The sequence below is a fragment of the Haplochromis burtoni genome, unplaced genomic scaffold, assembly GCF_018398535.1.
Source record: "Haplochromis burtoni strain Fernald_Lab_line unplaced genomic scaffold, NCSU_Asbu1 Contig_401, whole genome shotgun sequence".
Classification (NCBI taxonomy): Eukaryota; Metazoa; Chordata; class Actinopteri; order Cichliformes; family Cichlidae; genus Haplochromis; species Haplochromis burtoni.
The window spans coordinates 184,940-205,502 of NW_024582762.1; the positions used below are offsets into that span (position 1 = coordinate 184,940).

The 20,563-nt window shown below is 40.4% G+C and overlaps 1 protein-coding gene across 1 annotated transcript; it reads left to right on the plus strand.

The window, feature by feature from the left end:
- Positions 1 to 2,703: 2,703 nt before the first annotated feature.
- gch1 (GTP cyclohydrolase 1) lies at positions 2,704 to 12,031 on the plus strand. Its single transcript, XM_005944433.3, has 5 exons — positions 2,704 to 2,845; positions 7,074 to 7,129; positions 9,198 to 9,229; positions 9,903 to 9,987; positions 10,934 to 12,031. The coding sequence occupies exons 1-5, from the start codon at positions 2,777 to 2,779 to the stop codon at positions 11,058 to 11,060; spliced, it is 369 nt and encodes a 122-aa protein (XP_005944495.3). The 5' UTR covers positions 2,704 to 2,776; the 3' UTR covers positions 11,061 to 12,031.
- The last annotated feature ends 8,532 nt before the right edge of the window (positions 12,032 to 20,563 follow it).

Here is a 20,563-nt window from a genome sequence, read left to right on the forward strand (position 1 = left end):
CCTTCCTATTACTAGTGAACCAATAGACAAAATCTATAAGAGAAACAACATTAGCAGAGTGGATGACAAAGCTGTTAGAGAATAAAGAAATAATACTGAACAATCAACTGCCGAGTGATTCTTCTCCAGTCTCTTCCAGATTGAAGCCAGGTGATTGGATCCTGATCAAGGTCCTCCAGCGGAAAAGCTGGAGCACACCAAGGTGGGAAGGCCCCTATCAGGTTCTTCTGACGACCCCTACAGCCTGCAAAATAGCTGAAAGGCCGTCGTGGATACACCAGAGTCACACTAAGAAGGTTGAGCCCAACACATAGACTCCAGCTCTCTCCAAACCTCTTTGTGTACCGCCTGGTGGGGAGTAGGGTCACAGGTGGCAACACAGGTGATTTCGCTCCTCTGGCCAGGGGTCGCCACACGGGAGGCCTAAAGAGGCTGCAGTCGGGAAGATCGCTCCCTTGACTCAAACCTAGCCTACCTGCCCGGTGTGGGGACCAATCGTGATGCCTGACATGGAGATGGAGATGGAGGAATTAGAGGAGCTGGAGGAGGAGCAGACGAGCAGCCCAGAAGAAGAAGCCCCCAGAAGCCCACAATGGAGAGATCGCTTAAACCCCCAGAACTGGTCTGAAAACTGCTACTTGACCATATGCATAACCCTGTGTTTTCTATTCATCATCTCAGTGTTTACAGCACTCGCCGCCATCTGCATGGACATAGCCTGCAGGGACAACCCCTGCAATCCCTACTGTCCAAGAGGATATGGTGTTGACCCCAATGGCACCAACCCCTGCGACCTATGGAAACAAGACCAAGTGATTACCCACAGTAAAAGATGGACACACGACGATTCACACCTATGTGACCTGACACAGGACCATGAACACCCCTGGATGAACAACGCTTGGTACCGCTATGTGTACGATAGAACACATACATTCCAGACAACATACACTCACCTAACATGACCGACGCTCTAAACATGCTAAAACAAATTAGAAATGCAGAACAAAAAGACAAAATATTAGATCCTGAAGATTGGTTAACATGGTTATTGAACGGATCGTGGAGGTCCCTGTTGATTAAAGGACTTGTTGGAATTGCCTCCTTACTCTTATTAATGTGTGTTTTCACAACCTGTGTAATACCCTGCTTTAAGAAAATGGTGTCAAATATGATAGCTCATTCCGTTAATGCTTATGTAGCAGTGCATAATCCCGCAGCCTATGACAGCGATCAGAACCCGGACAGTGAAGAAGATGACGACTATGTGTAGTTTCCGTCTGTACTTAGTCAATGACGTGGCAATTGAAAATGTTTCACAAGTGATTGTCTACTGAACTCAATAAAGTTACAGATGAAATATTTGAACAACAGGAGGGAATGTCTCTTCAAATATATGAGCATTGTAATACATTCGAAAGCTTCATAACGGAGGTATCTTTTAATAATAGACATCTGCAGTTTAAACTTTAAGAGTTACTTCTAATGTCCCTGTGAAATATATGAACATTCTGAAGCATGCTAAGTAATAAGACCTTAATGCATAAGTGAATAAATCATAGTACAACTTAAATTCTTCTAACAACTTCTTAGGTTTCCTATCCCCCCAGATGATGTTTCTAAAAGTCTTGTTTTGTATGAGCAACAGTCCAAAGCTCCACTCCTGAGTTTTGTGTTATAAAACAGAATAAAATAAATAAAACAGAGCAATACAGAGACTCTTCGTATATAAGAGGCTAAAAATGTCTGTTTTTATTTTTACTTGAAGAAGGATTTCAGTGATTTTTTTTAAATATTGGCAGTTTCATGGAACAGCAGCCTGTACAGGCCGTATCCTGCCATTCGCTCATTGGCAGTTGAGAAAGGCCCTTCAACCCTGAACTGGAAAAATAACAACAAAAATACTGGCAGTTATTGAACTAACCATTGCAACTCTAGTCTATTGGAAAAAGGATTACAAGAATGAATGGTTCAGACATTAAAGTGTGAGCTATAATAATGTTGGTGATCAGGTCAACATTTGAACACTGGTTTGCTCTAATTTGTTGTTAGCTTGCTAAAATACAAAAAAAGGTAATGACAGGAAAAATATGTATCGGTCTTGTCAACCCCACAGGCCTCTCCCTTTATGTGCACAGTGATAAAATAAGCAGCAGAAGCCGAAGCAACAAGTCAGTGTGTTCTGTTGTTTTGGTGACCTCACCCCTCCGTGTTCCGTCCTCTCCCTCTTGCAGATAGCAAGTCAGGAAATTAAAAACTGCTGCGATGAGAGCGAGAAGCGTCTGCGCCGTCACGTTCAAAAGATAAAACAGTTTATTGAACCCCGGCAACCAAAAAATGCAATAAGGCAACCACACGAAGGAGGATGCAGAGCTATAATTAGACAGTGGTGTTTGCCAGAGAGAAACACTGAAGTCCATCGTAAAGGGCGTGGCAGCTGAATGGTCAAGGCGAACCCGGCATCCTCCAGCATGGCTGGTTCACTTCAGTCTGTCTGCCCTCAAGAAGAAAAAATCCTGCATTGTTTTTGTTTTTTTTATTTTAGTTTTTTAAAATTTAAGCCAAACAACAACAAAAAACCTCTTTTTGCCTGAATTTGACTGTTACCTGAATTTTTTGCAGCATTTCTTGTTTGGTTGATTGATTATTTACTTTTTGCGATCATGCTGATCTATTCTGCAGTTCCTTATTTAGACTTTTCCTTTATGTTTAATCTCTCCCATTTTTTTCCTCAGACGTACTGAATGACGCCATCTTCGATGAAGACCACGATGAGATGGTGATAGTGAAAGACATCGACATGTTCTCCATGTGTGAACATCACCTGGTGCCCATCTTTGGCAGGGTAAAAGAAACCACACACACACAGAGCGATTCTGAAAGCACAAACTTGATGGTGTATGAGGATATTCCATGCATTTCAGGAATTTGGGGCCCGCAGAACAAGCTCAGTAGTCCTTCTAATGAACCTGTTACCAGTGCGCACCATCTCGTATTAGTAAAGCACGTGACTTCATGCTCCCTGAGTGAATGATTACATAAACAGGCCACGAGACACGGCAGGGTTGCTGTGGGCCTCCTTAGCTGAATGCTTAACCTGATAACTTTCCTATAGCAGAATATGCTACATTTCTGTTTATCGCTGCTGTTCATTATAAGCTTCATTACTGGAATCATCATTTTTATACCCCTCAAACGGTTCAGTGACCTCTTCATTTTCTAAGGGCGGGAGGAATTAGCATTAGCATTAGCACCTTTTCTTTAAAAATGACATCATTAAATTGTTTAATGACCTGATTTTAAATTATGAAATTCAACTAAATACTTATTTTCTCTAAACAGAATGACACGCTCCTCCAACTAGATACAAATGTAATTACATCCATGGGAACAGGACAATGACTAAAGATGCAGGTGACCGCTGGGGCAGAAAGGGAGCTGCAGTCCATGTGATGTGGCTGACATCTCATTGCATCTTTGGACTGCAAAAAGAGACACATAAACAAACACTCTGCTTTACTCACAAGGCACTTCGCTATATATATATTTTCCCATAATTTAGTGCACAAAAAATTGCCACAAACATCAAGCCGTGCAACCAGATGTGTATCTTCAAAAACCATTTCTCTCTGACGTTTGTCTGGACATCAGAGAACACTAGAAGCAATCAGATTAGCTGAGATCTGTTTTCAGCCTCCTCTCTGCCCCTTTGATATCATTACTCTCCACCAACCGGCAGACTGGCCTCGTCCCTCTTTCTGCTTTTCTTCCTCTGCTTCCCTTCTCCCTCCGTCTTCACCTGCAGGTGCATGTCATTTAAAACAATGGAGGCTGGCAGCTGATCTTTTTCCACCGGGTGTAAATGGGTTCTGATGACAGCAGTGAATCACACAAACGCCTCCTCTCGCAGTGTGTCCACTCATGTGCATCAATCCCCCCCACCCCTCTTGTCATCATCAGCAGCACTTCCTCTTATCCAGCCCCTCTCTCCGGCTGTCTGTTTGCGGTGTCTCGGTCCTCCTCTTCTGCTGGGCAGGTAGTCGCCAGCTGTTCAGTGAATAAGCTGTTTAAAAACATTTGACTGATTTGCAGTCAGCAGAGATGCTATCATGTCAACTCTTCAGAAAACGTTTGAAGAGAAAACACACTGGAACAAACATGTGTCCTTTGTTCTTATATTCAGGCATAATTGCTTCTTCCCTGCGATGTGTTTCCTGTGGAAAACAAGCAATCGGGTACTGAGTTTTGGGAAAACCAAAGAACTATGAATTGTGGACAAACAAAGCAGTTTGGTTTGATCAGGACATTTGGCACTCCAAATATTGTATTTAATAACTTGCGTTATGATCTGCAGCCTTCTTTTACAAAGGTAACGTATTCAGTAGTGTCCTAAAAATATGAATGATTACAAAAATTACTTTTATCAGTCAATTCAAGGACTAAATACCTGATTTTATTTTGATACTTCTATATTAAAATGCCATCAGCATACTGTGTACTGTGCAAAACGCTTGAGCCACCCAGAATTTCTTTGATTTTTTTGTTTAAATCTAAAAAAAAAAATGCCAAAAATAACAAGCCTGTTTTTGCACTAACAAAGGGATTCTCAAAGTGCTGCTAGTCTAGCTGCAGCAGGTGAACAGTATTTAAAAGTCATGCCTTAAGAAACAGGAACAAACCCTGCAGTGACCTGACCCTTCAGTTCATCCATCTATTGTTTACTTAAGCCTTATCAAAAAAGGTCTTATTAAAAGGGCATGTGTCAAGTAGCCACTCTCGAGGGAGGGAAAGAGGGAGAAAAGGCTGATGTATTCCATATCATACAGTTAGTGGGCCGATAATGTGATGAATCCACATTTGAAAATTGAATTTCAAATCATTGCAGGTTGTGCAGCAGCACAACCTGCATCTACAGCCATCTTTTCAGTACTCGAAAGGATCTTATTGCAACAGTTTCATTTTTAAGCAACAGCTTATCATCGTCAATAATCCTAAACACACTGCCGATGCAGTAAAAGCACACCTGGATGGAAAAATACACAATGGGACAATATCTGGCTCTGCAGAGTTTGGACCTCAACATTATTTAACCAGTGTGGGATCATCCTGACTGGGAACAGAGCAAAATGTCACCAACATTTAAATTCACGTATCTTTAGAGAAAAATCATTCATCGTGAGAGTGAATGAAATTGTACACAGACAGACGCACGCGCCCAGTTTACCACTTTCTTTTTGTTTTACTCCTGTGCATTCAGGTGATCTAGCATTACCTCAGTGCTATAAATAAGATGGATAAAATAAGAAATCACTTCAACACCTACCCGCTAAATTTTCCTCGTATCATAAAATGATTTAATCGGAGCCTGATGCTGAGAACAGCTGCCAGCAGGTTAAGTGAGAAACCTCCAAATAGTAAATATGCCAAAATATTTAGAACTATGAACAAAATATGGCTATTAAAAGAAAAAGAGTTGGAGTGTTATTGTGTTACACTTAAGCTGTTGTAAACCTCAGGAGGTTTTTTTTGTTTGCCTTGCCCCCTCCTCACTCACAGCGTGAGGCAGTAAATCTGACTAACGGGGACAGATAAGTGAAAAAAGCAGCCGCCATGCTCGGCCCGTTTGATGTCGGTCTATCAGGCCGCTGCAGCAGAGAACTAAAAAAAGTAACATCTGAAGGGAAAAGAGATCTCCACACGCATGTTGCCACTGCCCTTTCTCTCGTCTTGTCAAAAAATTGCGTCTGACATTTGAGTGGAGCGTACCAGTGTGTGTGTTGGTGTGTATATGTGTGTGTATGAGAATTGGAGCCTGCAGCCATCGAGCAGAGATTTTCCAGCTGATGACTCTGTCTCTCGCTTCTCTTGTTTTGTCCGCCTGCCTCTTCAGTTTTCGTTGCCTTCCTTATCCTTCCTGTTGTTCGTATCAACCTGACGTTCACTTTGTACCTAATGTGCGAAACTTGGCAATTAGTGTACACCTGTGGCTTTATTCTGTTTTCTCTTTAAACTGTTACTCCTGATGGCAAAGCTTTTAACTAACTCCAGTTTGCTGGGCGGGGTGGATGCATTTCTTGAGCTGTCAGTGAAGAAAGATGTAATATGTCTGACCAGAGATCCAGTAGGGTTGGAAGGAGTGTGTACAGCAGGGCCATGTCCTTGGATTAAAACACTGGTTTCTGCCAAAGATGTGCTTATCCATCGATCAGAGTTGGAGCTTCAAACACCAGTGTGATGAGAAAACAAAGAAAGATGAAAAAGAGAAGCCCGTGTTGAGGTTGAGGCTAAGAACAAATTAAAATACAACTTCACCTACTTCCAAGTTGCATGGAGACGAAGATGAATCTGAGAAAGGTTGACGCTTCAGGAACACTTGTAGCAAAAAGAACAGCTTTATTACATGATCGGGGCAACCAGCGGCCTGTGAGGCCCATCCGGGTCAAGATAAAGGTTTCTGCTAAGAATAACGTGGCCACACTTGTTTTAGTTGTGCAACTGAATCTTTATTTATTGGAGTATCAGAAAGAATTGTGTCATGAAAGCACGGCTAATAAGAAAACGGGGAGGGTCAGTATCCTGTACAGTCAGTTAAATTTTACTTATTCAACATCAAATCACAACAATAGTCACCTCAAGATGTTTTATATTGTAAGGTCACTACAGTTATACAGAAAAAACTCCAACAAGCACACAACTTTGTATGAGCAAGCATTTGGCAACAGCGGGGAGGAAAAACTCCCTTTTAACAGGAAGAAACCAGGGAGGGGCAGACATCTGCTGTGAGCCCAGCAGCTACTTGGTGATGAGTTTCGAGAAACTCTGATTATGTTACGAGAAGCTGAGGATTAGATTTGAACGTAGTCAAATTAGTATGTGAAACGATCAGAACTGAGGCTAATGAGGTCGAGAGCTTTAGCTATACTGGCTGACATGTTCAGCAACAGCTGTCCCGCCGTGCAGCGTTGAGCTGAGCTGGGATCAGTAACACCTCAGTTCATAATTATACCATTAGTGAGTTGTATCATAAGCCAGAATGAGAGCAGGGTTAACCTTGAGCTTGTCACTTTCTGCAGGTTCACATTGGATACCTCCCAAACAAGAGAGTTCTGGGCCTCAGCAAGCTAGCCAGGTAAGTACATTTACTCTATTGTCATAACTGTCACATTATCTGTGCGTGTGTGTGTGTGTTTAAGCTGATTATTAAAACTTGTGTGTGTACTACCCACTGACCCCAATACCCTCAGGCTTACAGGCTAACACCCCTTACTAACGCAGTACTGGAGAGTCACTGCGACGGCAGCAGCTACACCGTTCACTTAGAGCATCTCTAAGTGAAATCCCTACAAGTGGAATCAGTAAACTACACTTTCAGATTAAGTTTTAAGATTATCTCAAGAGAATATAGTTATTTTTCTGTTATGGAGAACATCACAATGTTGTTTTTTTCCCTAACAAAATAATTAAAATAATAAAAAATATACTGACATAAAAGTGACAGCTCTTGATATTCATGATTGCGGTCATAAGGTTTCTTTATAAAGTTTGGCTTTGTTTTCAGGCAGATCGCCAGTGAAGCTTCACATCATTATACACGAGTTTTTAAGACAGATGCCAGTACCGATATTTAGTAATTATGACTTGCGCTTTGTTCCATCCAATGTTATTTTATTATAATTTTGTTATTCCTTTATTACAGCGGTCCCCAACCCCCGGGCCTCGGACCGGTACCGGTCCGTGAGTCGTTTGGTACCGGGCCGCGAGAGTTGAGGCTCAGGTGTGAAATGTATAGTTTTCAGGGTTTTTATCGGTTTTCAGCGTTATTTTGTTATCGTTTTTATCGTTTACTCGGTTTTCCTGGGTCTTTTCACGTGTGTTATGAATAAATCTTCTTTTTTTCGGTACCGGTACTAGTTTTATTTTGTTGTATTTATCCACGACACCTTAAAGGCCGGTCCGTGAAAATATTGTCGGGCATAAACCGGTCCGTGGCGCAAAAAAGGTTGGGGACCGCTGCTTTATTACACATGTCAGAGAGTCATCAAATTTGCTTCACAGTCATGATCAAATGATTAAAAATGATTATAAAGTGTATTTATACAGATACAGACCCTTTTGCACCTTTAAAACAAAGCACATTGTGTCCATTATCACATTATCTTTAGGGGAAAAGAAAAACAGCCAGGCAATCGTTCTCTCAGTGGATAGTGAGCCCAAACCAGCTAAAGCCTCGAGAACACTCGGGAAGACTTGTTCGCATCACATTTGATGTCAGGATAAGAAAGCCATGACGCTTGCACTTTCTAAATGACTCCTGGACCTACAACAACCACCAAAAATGTTCACATCATTTAAGGAATAAAATAATGATCTCTTGGTGCTGTCAACCATCAAAGTCTTATCTGCATCACTGAATGTAAGCAGGCTGTTTGCTTAAAATTTCCAGTTGCATTGAAGCCTCCAATAAGATTTTAGCTACACCATCATCTCCCTTGAAAAAAAAAGTGGGTTATCTCCTGCATGCTGCCTGCCTGTTTGTTCTTGTGACATTTCCCTGAAGGTGATTTGGGTCGAGTTTGTCCAAAGTGGTTTTGCTCACCGAGAAGAGCAACAGGTTAAGGGGAAGACCGGGTGGATTCTGCACATCTACAAGAGCTGCGTCTGCTTCTAAAATTACTGAATGGAGCTGGTTTATTGTGTATGTCCATTCAAATGACAGGAGGGGGCGTATGCTAAGATTAAAAAGTCTTGATAACTGATCATTTTTCTAGCCCCAGTCAGTTCAGGTTTAAAAAAATACAAATGTATATTATTATACGCTCATTGTAGATAGTAGTTGGCACTAGTTTATTAAAAGGACCAAGGATTACATGCTTTAAATAATAGTATTATCGAGGATTTTTTAATACTGTAGACAACACATTAGTTGAAAAAATGCTCGGTTGCCAGGATGTGGCGATTCCTTTCTAGCTTGTCTATTTAGTGAAGTTATTCTGAGTGAAAAGTAACCAAAATCGGTTGACAGAGTCCTTCTTTCACTTAGATTTTCATAAAAAACAAATTTTTTGTGTCTTCCTTCCTATATTCATGAGTCAGCCCTAAATGTTTGTTTATTTTTACCGTTTTAATCTTTGCTGCTAAAACTCACTGCTCTCATATTTCCCCTGAGGCTGTGTTAATGCTTTCCCTCTCCTCCTCAGGATTGTTGAGATCTACAGCCGTCGACTACAAGGTAATAAATTTTTGTGTGCTTGTACTTTGATTTTTACTAGCTTTATTTCACTTTTATTTTACATCTCACAGGGAAATATTCTGTTGGTTTACTGCATTTGATCTGACAGGAAGGGCTGGATGTAAAAATGTGTGTGACCATCCATCTTTTCCCAAATATAAAGTCAAGCCCTACAGGGTCAAGTACAGAAAGCACAGTAAAGCAGGTTATGGTTTTGGGTGAGCCTTCAATGTTTGAGTTTGAGGGTTTTTTGAATGATTTTCCATTAAAAACAACAAAAATTGAGTTGTTTTTTTTTTCTTCGAGTAACCACTTCAGCACCGCTATGCGAGATATTGATTTGACCCAAAATGGTAAAAATATCAAACATTTTGCATGAAAACAAAGACCAACTCATAAATACTCAAGTTTATGTGTTGTCCCTTTTGAGAGCCCTGACACTTTGATTAAATTAAAAAAAAACTACCTGACGGTGTGTAATGTAATTAAAACTTTATTAGCTCCATCTGTGGCGATGTTTACACAACGATGTAGCCACATTAAAGCTCACGAACACAGTAAATGATCATTTGTTAGGAGAGGTCCTGTGAGGACTGAATACTTCTACCAGCACTGCCCTTGATCGCTGACTGTTTGCTCTGGCCGTACGTCTGTTTGTACTCTCTGTCCACAGTTCAGGAGAGGTTGACCAAACAAATCGCTGTAGCTATTACAGAGGCACTGCAGCCCACTGGGGTCGGAGTTGTCATCGAGGCAACGTACGTACATGAACCAACAAGTGAAATGACCTTTTACTTTTAAAATGTATTATCTTGTGTTCCTTTCCCTTGCTTTCTCCATTCGTCTTCTTTTCTCTGCCCAGCTGTAAAGGTTTGTTGTCACTGCACGAACTTTCAGGGGAAATAAATGTAATGTGAGAAATCTGCATTTCCAGAAGGAACCAGGATCTGTATTAAAACATGGCTTATTACCACTTAAGAGTTCTTAAATGATAATGTTGTCATGGTATAGGCATTAAAGTATTTTGAAACCCTTTATGAATTGTCACATGGACAGGAAGTTAGAATTAGGGCTGGAAAAGGTCAGGAACTTTAAACAAACACTTGGGTGGCAATTGCATGAACCATCTGTCTGTTACAGTGTAGCAGGATGACCTTCAACAAACAACAGGACAAGCACTGCCAAGGAAAAACAGTGCAAGAGACTTTGAAAGCCACTAAGGAGTCAGTGTTGTTAGCTAGTTCCACACTACGATTATTACAATGTGGCAAATCTCACAAAGATCCCCCTACAGTGCAAAGTTAACAGTTATATATGAGATAACCAGAATACGACCGGCTGATAATCAAAATGTGTTGCAGACGAGTTGCGCTCTTCGGTACAGACTGGCTCAGATTGATTCCAACATGATGGAAATTATTTGCAAAACTTTCTCAGTCTGTCTGAGAGGGACCTCAAGTCAGACCACAACTGTTTAGAGATTATTTCGGTGTCCTCCCACCAGGTGACCTGAGAAATCAAAAATTGCTTGCTGAATGTGAAATTCTTCACCTTCAATGATATTGTCGCAAATTCTTGGACAAATTTCCAGGTTCTAACCGTTTAAAAACATTTCAGTTGCTCAGCGAATAAATGACTTGGTCTTTGCACTTGTCTCTTCTTTTGGATCAAATCTTTTTATCTTTCCTGTCTTCCTCCTTGCAGTCACATGTGTATGGTGATGCGAGGCGTTCAGAAGATGAACAGTAAAACCGTCACCAGCACCATGCTGGGGAACTTTAGAGAGGATCCAAAAACCCGCGACGAGTTTCTGAGGCTCATCAAAAGTTGAGGGGGATGAAGCTTCTCGCCTTCCTCCTGTTGCCTGGGGTTACCTCCAACCTACATGAACCAGCTGCCGTGCTACCTGCGTGTGTGTGTGAGTGTGTTTGTACAAGTGTGTGCGTGTGTTTGTTTCCATCTCATCAAAGGCAGAGGCGGGTGTTTTCTGTGTTATTGTGCTCATCGGATAAAGTGAACTGTTACCTCTGTGATTTTAGTGCGAGGCCACTGGTTTACACGTTGTTTGCTTTTAGACGACGGGACAGACTTTGAGCTCTTTTGTGTTGTGTGTGTGTGCTCGTCTTTCAAATATCAGTCACAGGCCTCGAGGAAAAATGGAAGGACAGTTTATGGAGAGAATTCCCTCCCTGTAAAAGTAACCGGTCCTTTTAACTCCTCCGGATACTCACTGACACAAGTAAATAACACAAAGACAAAAACAAACTAACAGCATAAATATTTCCACCAGTATTTCCTTAATTATCTGTAATTTTGACACTAAGCGGTTCAGATTTTGTTGACTGAAAGCCATAAAAAACAAAACAAAAATACTTTTAGGTTTGAAAAACTAAGGAATCAGAATCCAAAGAATGTGCTCACTAAAAGCGGTGCCTATGTTAAGTCAGTAGATTCAGAGAGAACATCAAGCAACACTTGGCAGCTAACCCTGACCAAAGTGCATTAGAAAAACATCAAATATTTCCATTACAGTCTAACAGCCCAGAGGAGTCTGTGTCACTACAAGCCCTTTTTAAATTAACGGCTTCATCTGTCTATTAATGAAGTGCTACCAAGTGCAAACGTGCAAACTCAGATACTTATAGCCAATGTTCCCTCTAAATTTTCATGTCTCCGAGCGAACACACAATCTCCCTGAGCGGTCCCTTGAACCACTGTGAGCAACATTAGACGTGTGCACTGTGGTCACGCCAGCATCGAATCCATCCAAAATAATCAAATTACAGCATTTACATTTATGTTAGACTACTTTTAATTAAGTGCTTTAGCCCACTTACAATGAAAATTTCAAATCTTGTTCATGACCTGTGTAGTATGTCAACACTATTGGAAGTAAAAATAACTTGAACTCCAATTTTGAAAACACAACTTTCTTTTGTTTTCTGACTTGTATTATGAGTCTGTGGTCTGGGAGAGAGTCTGTAACTCTCTGTCTGCAAAATGCAGTATATAATGACAAATGTTGGGCAATTAATTATATAGTTACTTCTTCAAAAAAGTAACTTTTGTAAACAAAGTTTTTTGCAGCTGTTTACCTAAAAATACAGCCAAAGCGTTTTTTTAAATAAACATTTCAAACTATTTACAGAACAATCAGCTGTTCTGCATCAAATTTGATGCCACACAAATTATTTGTGCCACTCCAAAAAATAATTTCTGTCCACTATGAGATAAAGGAGAACATCACAAGCCTGATACCTGCAGGCCTGACAACAGGAGATGTATCACTCCTGTAACACCTGTAACATTCAGCAGTCGCCTCATTGTTCTGACACACACAACCTATTGACTACACTACACACTAAGTACACAAGATTTGCGCTAAACGTTGCAAATCTCTCACATCTCAAAACACCGCTGTCACTCAAACTTCCCCCTTCCTAAACAACTATATGCCATGTTGCCATATCATTTTTTGATTGGTCCACATAGTACATTTTTCCACCAATAGGAAAGGCTGAAGGGGGTGGGGGGGAGTTGTTTTTGCTCACAGGCTGAGAGTGCTTTTGAGCGTTTTCCTTATAAAACGCCGTTTTTACCGTTTCTTCCCGCAGTAAATATAAACAACGACAGTATTCAGGAAAAAAAACAACATTGCACATATTTTTTTTAATCATAATTCTGGTTTAATGTGGCCGATCAACACAATTTAAAAACTGGTATAAAGTCCACACTTTTTCCGTCAATTGTTCCGTCTGTCCTGCTCACATCTCCAATGGTTGTACACATTGTCATTAACGTGGCTTCACTTCACACCAGCCACGCTGCTTTGCTAGCTAAAACACCGGTGTCGGCACATAAGGACGCTGTCATAGCCTGTCAGCAACGTTGATTAGCTGCGTATATACGAGTGTGAATCGCATTATTGGCTGGACTATGGGATAAGGTGGCATCGTTATAATCCTATACGGGAGCTGCCAGTCACTTATTGACTAACACTGCAAAATAGAATTGTTGACGTATTTATTTTAATTTCAATTCAGGTTAGATTTTTTTTTTGTGCACAATGCAGATTTTCTGTGCGCAGAGACCGTGCCAGCAGCACGCAATTGCGCACGCGCGCAGCTTAGATGGAACATTGCTTGTAGCACTGTAGTCTGGACATTTTACTTCTCACTGCTGTTGTGACCTCAAATATACTAGTTTTCGCTATTGTCTGTCTACTTTTTCCTCAGTAAGTAGATAAACCTGATTTTGTGGCCATTCCTCTCAACAGATTGGTGCTAAAGGTAGAATTATCTCATTAACTCGTCATTTGTTTGATCCAGTAATGGTTCAACACGGGTTTCAGAGCTGTGTGCCTGAGACGACCATATTTAGGATTTCCCCTCCTTATGACATCATACAGAGTCAATGGTAGAAAAAAGGGCCTGAAGCCAATCATTTAGAGCAAGCCTATATCCTGAGCTTGTACATACAGTGAAAATGGCCGTGTTTAATGTAAGTGTCCACCATTCGAACAATATATATGACATAAAATAAGGCCAAGTGTAACAGGTTCAGTGCAAAGCTTTGAAGGCCATTGGTCAAAACATCCAAAAAACCAACAACCTCTCAGCATATTATAATTCAAGTGGTCTGAACCTTCTCTGGGCTCTCTTTTCAGGCTTCATAAAGTCTATATAAACTAAACCTGCTGACGTCTGTGAAGGTTCTCAGTCATCCAGGTCATCGTAGTCAAAGGAGCTTGCAAAGAAAAGCATCTGGACTTCTTTAAGTTGCTTGAAAGCAAACCTGCTGACTAATTTTTTAATATAATGTTTTTACATATATTAACGTATCTCCAGGTGTTAGACTGACCAACCATTTTAACAGTATCACTCTGAATTCTGGGGCCTTTCCAACTACATTTATTTAAACCCCCCCCAAAAAAAGTATAAATAGAAAACGTAATTACAAACAGCTATAGCCCTGGATAAGATTTTTTGTGTCATTGGTTCATGCGTTTGAGCTTTAAACATGCTGTTTGGCACTTTAACACTGTGTCACTCTTTAAGAACCTCATTTCTAAAATTTGCTGTCACAACTTTTTAGCCCTTCAGTCTGTTCTTTTTTTTTTTTTTAATTAATTTACAACTCAAATTTAAATTAGAGTCTTTACCATGACGTATGTATTATTATTATTATTGACATTATTGTTGTTGTTGTATTAACATAATTTTAATATCAAATTGCGTGGAATCATCAATGGAAACATTCAGACTGCATCTTTACATTACACCAGTGTTCTGAGTTTTATTTGATTTTTTTCGTTGTCATTTGTTTTATGATCCTTTGCAAGGGCCTGCCTTCATGTGCCAACTCGCTTCTCACAACAAAACCAATCTTTATCAACCAAACTGGAATTTGTCATTTCCATGAGAGGCAAATGAAGTGTGTGTGTGTGTGTGTGTGTGTGTGTGCGCGTGTGTGTGTGTGTGTGCGTGTGTGTGTGTGAGTTAGTGCGTTTGTTTGTGCATACAGTTTGCATCCCAGCAGATGAACAGTATGGTGACAGGTGTGTGTGCTGTTCATGCTTTTACATTTCAATGCATCACAATTGTCCCCAGACAGATTTTGGGAGGTTTTAACTTGTGACGTGCAACATGATGACTGGATATATGTGTGTGTGTGTGTGTTGGAGTGAAGATGGGCGCTAACAAACAGCTCTGATGTTGTTTTTTTGGCCTTGTCGAGAAGGAAAGCCTGTTCATTGGCCCCTTCGACATCATTGTCGCATCATGTACTGTGTTCACGTTGAAGACTTTTTAATCAAAGAAAATAAACCTCTGTGTGACAGCAGCGCCCATGTCTTTATTCACAGCACACACATAAGTTTACATGTAAGTTTATTTCCTTTAAAGCTTTCCGTAAATTCATGCAACATTAGCAGACAAGGAAAATGTTTGACTTTGGAAGTTTCGTGTTCATGCACCACTTGCTTTTTAAGTAGCTATGAACAATATTTTACTATGTAAAGTACAAAAGCTACAAAAAGTTTAATATTCAATTTCACAAAAACATTCGCTACAATAGTACAGGGAACCAACCCCCTATGAGTGAGTACTTGGTGACAGTGGGAAGGAAAAACTCAATTTTAACAGGAAGAAATCTCCAGTAGAAACAAGCTCAGGGAGGGGCAGCCATCTGCCGTGACTGATTGGTGGTGAGGAGAGGGCGAAGGACTAAAGCAGCTAATAAAATCAATTTATCCTAAGTACAGTTTTGTTTGGTGTGTTGTGATTACGTATATTAATTAGCTCCCTTTCTGTGTGTCTCCCTGAGTGCTTGCATACTGTAAAATGTAATTTTAATGGTGGTATATAAGTATATTTTAATATTGATGTTCTGTGGATATAAAATGGATGTTTTTTATACTGTGCTTTTATAAGGAGTTACAGAGGCATAAATGCTATAGATTTTTTGTCCTTTGGTAGGTGGTTGCTAGTAACCACCAATCACTATAATATGTAATCTAAATAAAAGCTTAACATGTACCTGTGTGCCAAGTTTGGCTGCACCTGTCTTGTTTGTGTAGGAGGGCAGATAGAGATTTTGTGTATTAGTAGGATTAACAGGGTATGTATCACAGGCTTTTAAGATTGCTGTAATTAAACCAGTCCTTAAAAAGCCCTCAGTCTATTCAGCTGTCTCAGCTAAATAGAGACTGATTACCAATCTTACCTTTAGTTCAAGAATTGTTTAAAAAGTCATTGTAAATCAAGAAAAAGATCGTATCCATCTGATAGATTCAAAAGTCAGTCATAAAGTTCTGTGCTATGACACAGACAGAGCTTCATGACTGGTGATATAAGACCTTCTTATTCTATACGAGCTTACTTCACCAATATCGTTAGAAAACACTGCATAGGTTTTCATTACTTTGTAGATGATACCCATTTATGTTCATCTATGACGCCAGATGGCACAAATCAAATAGACAAACTACAGGCATGTTGTACATAATAAATTATTTGATGAACTGTAATTTTCTGCCCTGAAATTCAGACAAAACTACCCTTCACTGTAATTGTTATCAAAACATCAGAAACGTGGTGTGTAACCAGTTATTACCTCAGACTATGGATATGTTGTTTTAAGTGCATGTGAAACAAATATGTCAGACTTCCCTAGAATTTTGATTAGTAACAAAATGTTAAAATACACGAGTAAATAAATGTACAATTACAAGAAAACACTTATTAAAACAGTGTAGGCATGTGTGAGGAAGTTTGATATTGTTTCCATCCATCCATCATCTTCCGCTTATCCGGAACCGGGTTGCGGGAGCAGCAGCCTAAGCAGAGAAGCCCAGACCTCCCTCTCCCCAGCCAACTCCTCCAGCTTGTCTGGGGCAACACCAAGGTGTTCCCAGGCCAGCCCCAGCATTTCCTGGGTCTGCCTGGGGCCTCCTCCCGGTGGGAAGGACATGCCTGGAACACCTCGCCCAGGAAGAATCCTTTGTCAGATGCCTGAACCACCTCAACTGCCTCCTTTCAATGTGGAGGAGCAGCAGCTCTACTCCGAGCCCCTCCCAGATGGCTGAACTTCTCACCCTATCTCTAAGGGAGATAGTATTGGGTGATATTGTTTCCATATTTTATAAATTCACATTTGATACCTATGGTCTTTTGTCTACATTAACTTTGCCACACACAGAAACAGATACTTTCAACTAGTCAAATTTCAGAAACCATATTTGTCCAAGGAACCGCTGGAGCAACATTTCTTCAAATGTCCTGGATATTGCAGCTGCATAGTCCTGTGCAGTAAGACCAAAGATTCAGACTAGCATCCACATTTCATTAGCTGCTGTCACATTTCTCTGTCCTTTAACTTACAGACATGGACGCACAATGTCAACCTTTGCGGGACAACAGGGTCCAAAACAGACCTATGCAACTGTAGCTTATCAGCTATTTTGTGCATCCGTTTTATCGTGCTGTGCTGCTCTTCCATGAAACATTTGCACAGTTATCGGGTTAAAGCTTTGGCACTGACATATCTTTAAATTAAAATGAACTTGTTTTCCTGACCAAGTTAAGCCGACAAGTTAGCTTAGCTTTGCTTTTTTTTCTTTATCATTTTTAATTCAGCAATGTGCTAAAGAAACAAACAAGCAAACAAACTGCTTTTGTTGTGGCTCTTTGCTTCTTCTAACCTCAGAGGTACATGTCTGGTTCCTCAGCTGCAGATGTGACTGTTTAGTGCTGACCAGGAGATGACCTACGGAGCTGCACTTCCTCTAAAGCTCCAAAAGTGAGTAGATCCCCACATAATCCTGAGTGAAAATCTAATTGGGGTACAGATAACCAACTAGCATAAATTGTTTCAGATTCCAGGTCAGATCCATACTCTGCACTTCATATCTATTTTCAAAAAGATAAAACCACTCACCTCAGTGTTGATATGGGAACCTCACGAGCTCAGTGATGTCATGGTGGCTATAACTATCTTTTATATACAGTCAAAAGGTCGATTAACCTTAGGGGAGCTGTAGATCCAGCTTACAGTTTGTTGTACGTTCAGGTTGAGCAACTCTTGTTCTGTAATTTGACCATTTGTTACTGTAAAAAAAGTGAAGCACTGCTACATGACAGCAAGCTTGTGTTAGACACACTAACTAAATGATTATAAGTATATTATAGATTTGCCTTTGGACAATTAGAAGCTAGTTTATTTATTCCATTAAAAAATTAAATCTTGCCATCTGATCCATTACAGAGTTATGTTGGAAATGGTAAAAAGAGCAGTGAGAAGTTCATATAACCCTGGTCTGAAAGGGAAAGAAGAAAATGCTGAACTAAAGTGGAAACAGACAAAATGGGGCCCAGAGCTCATTTTAGCCCTGAGGTCACTTACTGGGTTAATCTGGCCCTGGGCCCAGAGAGAGCAGCGGGAAGGTGGAGCTGGTCGGGGTCTGGGTGTCTGACAGAGCATGACTCAGCAGCTCTACTCTCAGTTTGGACACTGACTCTGCTTCGTGATGTGGAACTAAAGGCTTAAGATTGAATTCCCTTTAAAAAGTTTCTGACAGTATTCAAAGGCTTAATCCTAAACATCTCCTTGATGGTGATGGCTCCTGCAGGCTGCACACCTACAGATCAACAGCAGGACTGCTGTGATAGTAATCTGTGCTGCAGGAAAAGTAACAGGAGCAAGTGTTGGTTGTAATGTTGATACAAGCCTACATTTAACTGAGTATAGTACCGAGATGACATATTGAATGTTGAAACTGAGAATATAAAAAGTATAAGTGCCCATTTCATTTCTTTATTTATTTTTCAAATAACATTTTAGAATTAATGCTGTTAAACTGCTGCCGGGACACACTGCTGTTATTGTTATCATGAAAAAATAGTCAGCTGTTTATTGACACAACCTGGGTCATCATCATATTTCCTTCAATACTTTTAAAGCAAGTATCTTAAAGTAAAATTGAAAGTAAATCTAACACTGCACCACCACAACTCTTTTCCATTACTGTGTGCTGGATGCAAAATATCCCAACTTGGGCTCCCCCTGGTGGTTGTTTCGAGATGATAACCAAGTTCTCGTGACCTACTGTGTGAAAGTTGTGTTCACAAATGAGAAAAGTTCAGGTGACATTTACTTGAATCTAGGCAGCATTTTATGCTCTCCAGAGAGGTTTGTAAATGTCTGAGCCTGAGAGATGATGTGCAGAAATATGCAGACAAACTCTAGTTGGTAAACAGTACATCGGATTTTTAACTGAGGGGATCTTAATGCTGAATAAACTAATGGAACACACAATGTTTTTATGGTCATTGAGTACAGATTCAAACATATACATATACACATACAGCATAAACGCAAACTTTTAACTTAACGTCTGTGAAGGTTCTCAGTCATCCAGGTCATCATAGTCTAAGGAGCTTGGAAAGAAAAGCGTCTGGACTTCTTTAAGTTGCTTGAAGACGTTTCACCTCTCATCCAAGAAGCTTCTTCTTCTTTCCAAGCTCCGTAGTCAGCTTTGGTCACTGGTACAGTAGAGAGGCAATTTATATATAGAAATTATAAACATGACTTAACATATCAGATTTTTAAAGACAGCTGAGATTTGCTTCAAAATTAACTTCAAATAAATCAAATGAACATATCAACATGTTTATTGTTCACTGCATTTAAAAACGACAATCACAAACAGGAAATTGAATCACTGAAGAAAGCGTCGTTTACATGTAGCTACTGGTTTGATTCACACAAACGTTCATTTACAGAAATCTGATCAGATTAAATTAAGATTAGACAACAAACTTTCATTTTATAATAAAGCACAGGGCTGTGTCAGGGGATGCCTGACACGCTTTAAGTTCAGCCTGTTTGGGAATATCTTGTGATGCACTGAGCGTTCTTCTCCACCATGCCATTAGGTGTTGTCTTCTCACTCCCATCTCTCTTTTGTCCTGTCTTCCTCCCCTCACCCCCAACCAGTCAGGCCAGATGGCTGCCCATGTTACTTTGTGGACAGAAATAGCTAAGTTACTAAAATAACTTCATTAATCAGTTTTAATTTTTGTGGTTGAGTGATTTGAACTGCTTAATGCTTTTTTTGTGTGCGTGAGAGAGTGTGTACGCACCATGCTTCAGGAGACTAGCAGGTCTCTGAGTTTTCACTGATGTTTTACCCATTTGTAAAGAGGAGTTATCTGATAGAGTTGACCGCAGGTCTAAATTCAGTAGAGCTTCAAACCAGCTCCTAGTGCTCATAGTTGGACGGGACAGCATTGAGCTATGCGACCCCAGACACTTGGCGTGGTTATGACCATGTTTTTATTTACAAAATGTGTGTTTCTCAGTGTCTCACTCCCTCATTCTGACAGCTTTCCAGCCGTCTCCACCTGTCCCCTCTTCCTCCAGGTCCCGGCATCACTGACACAGAGCATAATTACTGAATTGCTTCCAGCTGCCTTGCCAGTTTCGCCGGCGCCACCCCCCCTCTGCAGCCGAGCTGCAGACCACACCTCCACCACAGACTGTAATACAAATGTTCATTTGTATATGGCATACTGCAAATACTGAATTGCTGTACTCTGTTCTTAATGTCACGGTTATCATTTTGGCAACATGTAATGGTCACAGTAATCATATGTGCGAACTATTGCACTGCCTTTGCTAATGTTCCAAAAAGAATGTCAGTTTTTCTGTATAAGTGCAAACGGATCAGATTTACTAAGAGAAAATGATGAAGCTTGGGACTCCTGAGATGGTGTGTTTCTGTAGAAGCTGTAGAAGACACTGTGACAAGAGACAGATTCTCTCCCCCCCCTAAAA

Coding starts and splice junctions, on each gene's coding strand:
- gch1 (XM_005944433.3), top strand. CDS start 2,777: ATGGTGATAGTGAAAGACATCGACATGTTCTCCATGTGTGAACATCAC. Junction 2,846..7,073: donor TGGTGCCCATCTTTGGCAGG/GTAAAAGAAACC, acceptor CACTTTCTGCAG/GTTCACATTGGATACCTCCC. Junction 7,130..9,197: donor GGCCTCAGCAAGCTAGCCAG/GTAAGTACATTT, acceptor TCTCCTCCTCAG/GATTGTTGAGATCTACAGCC.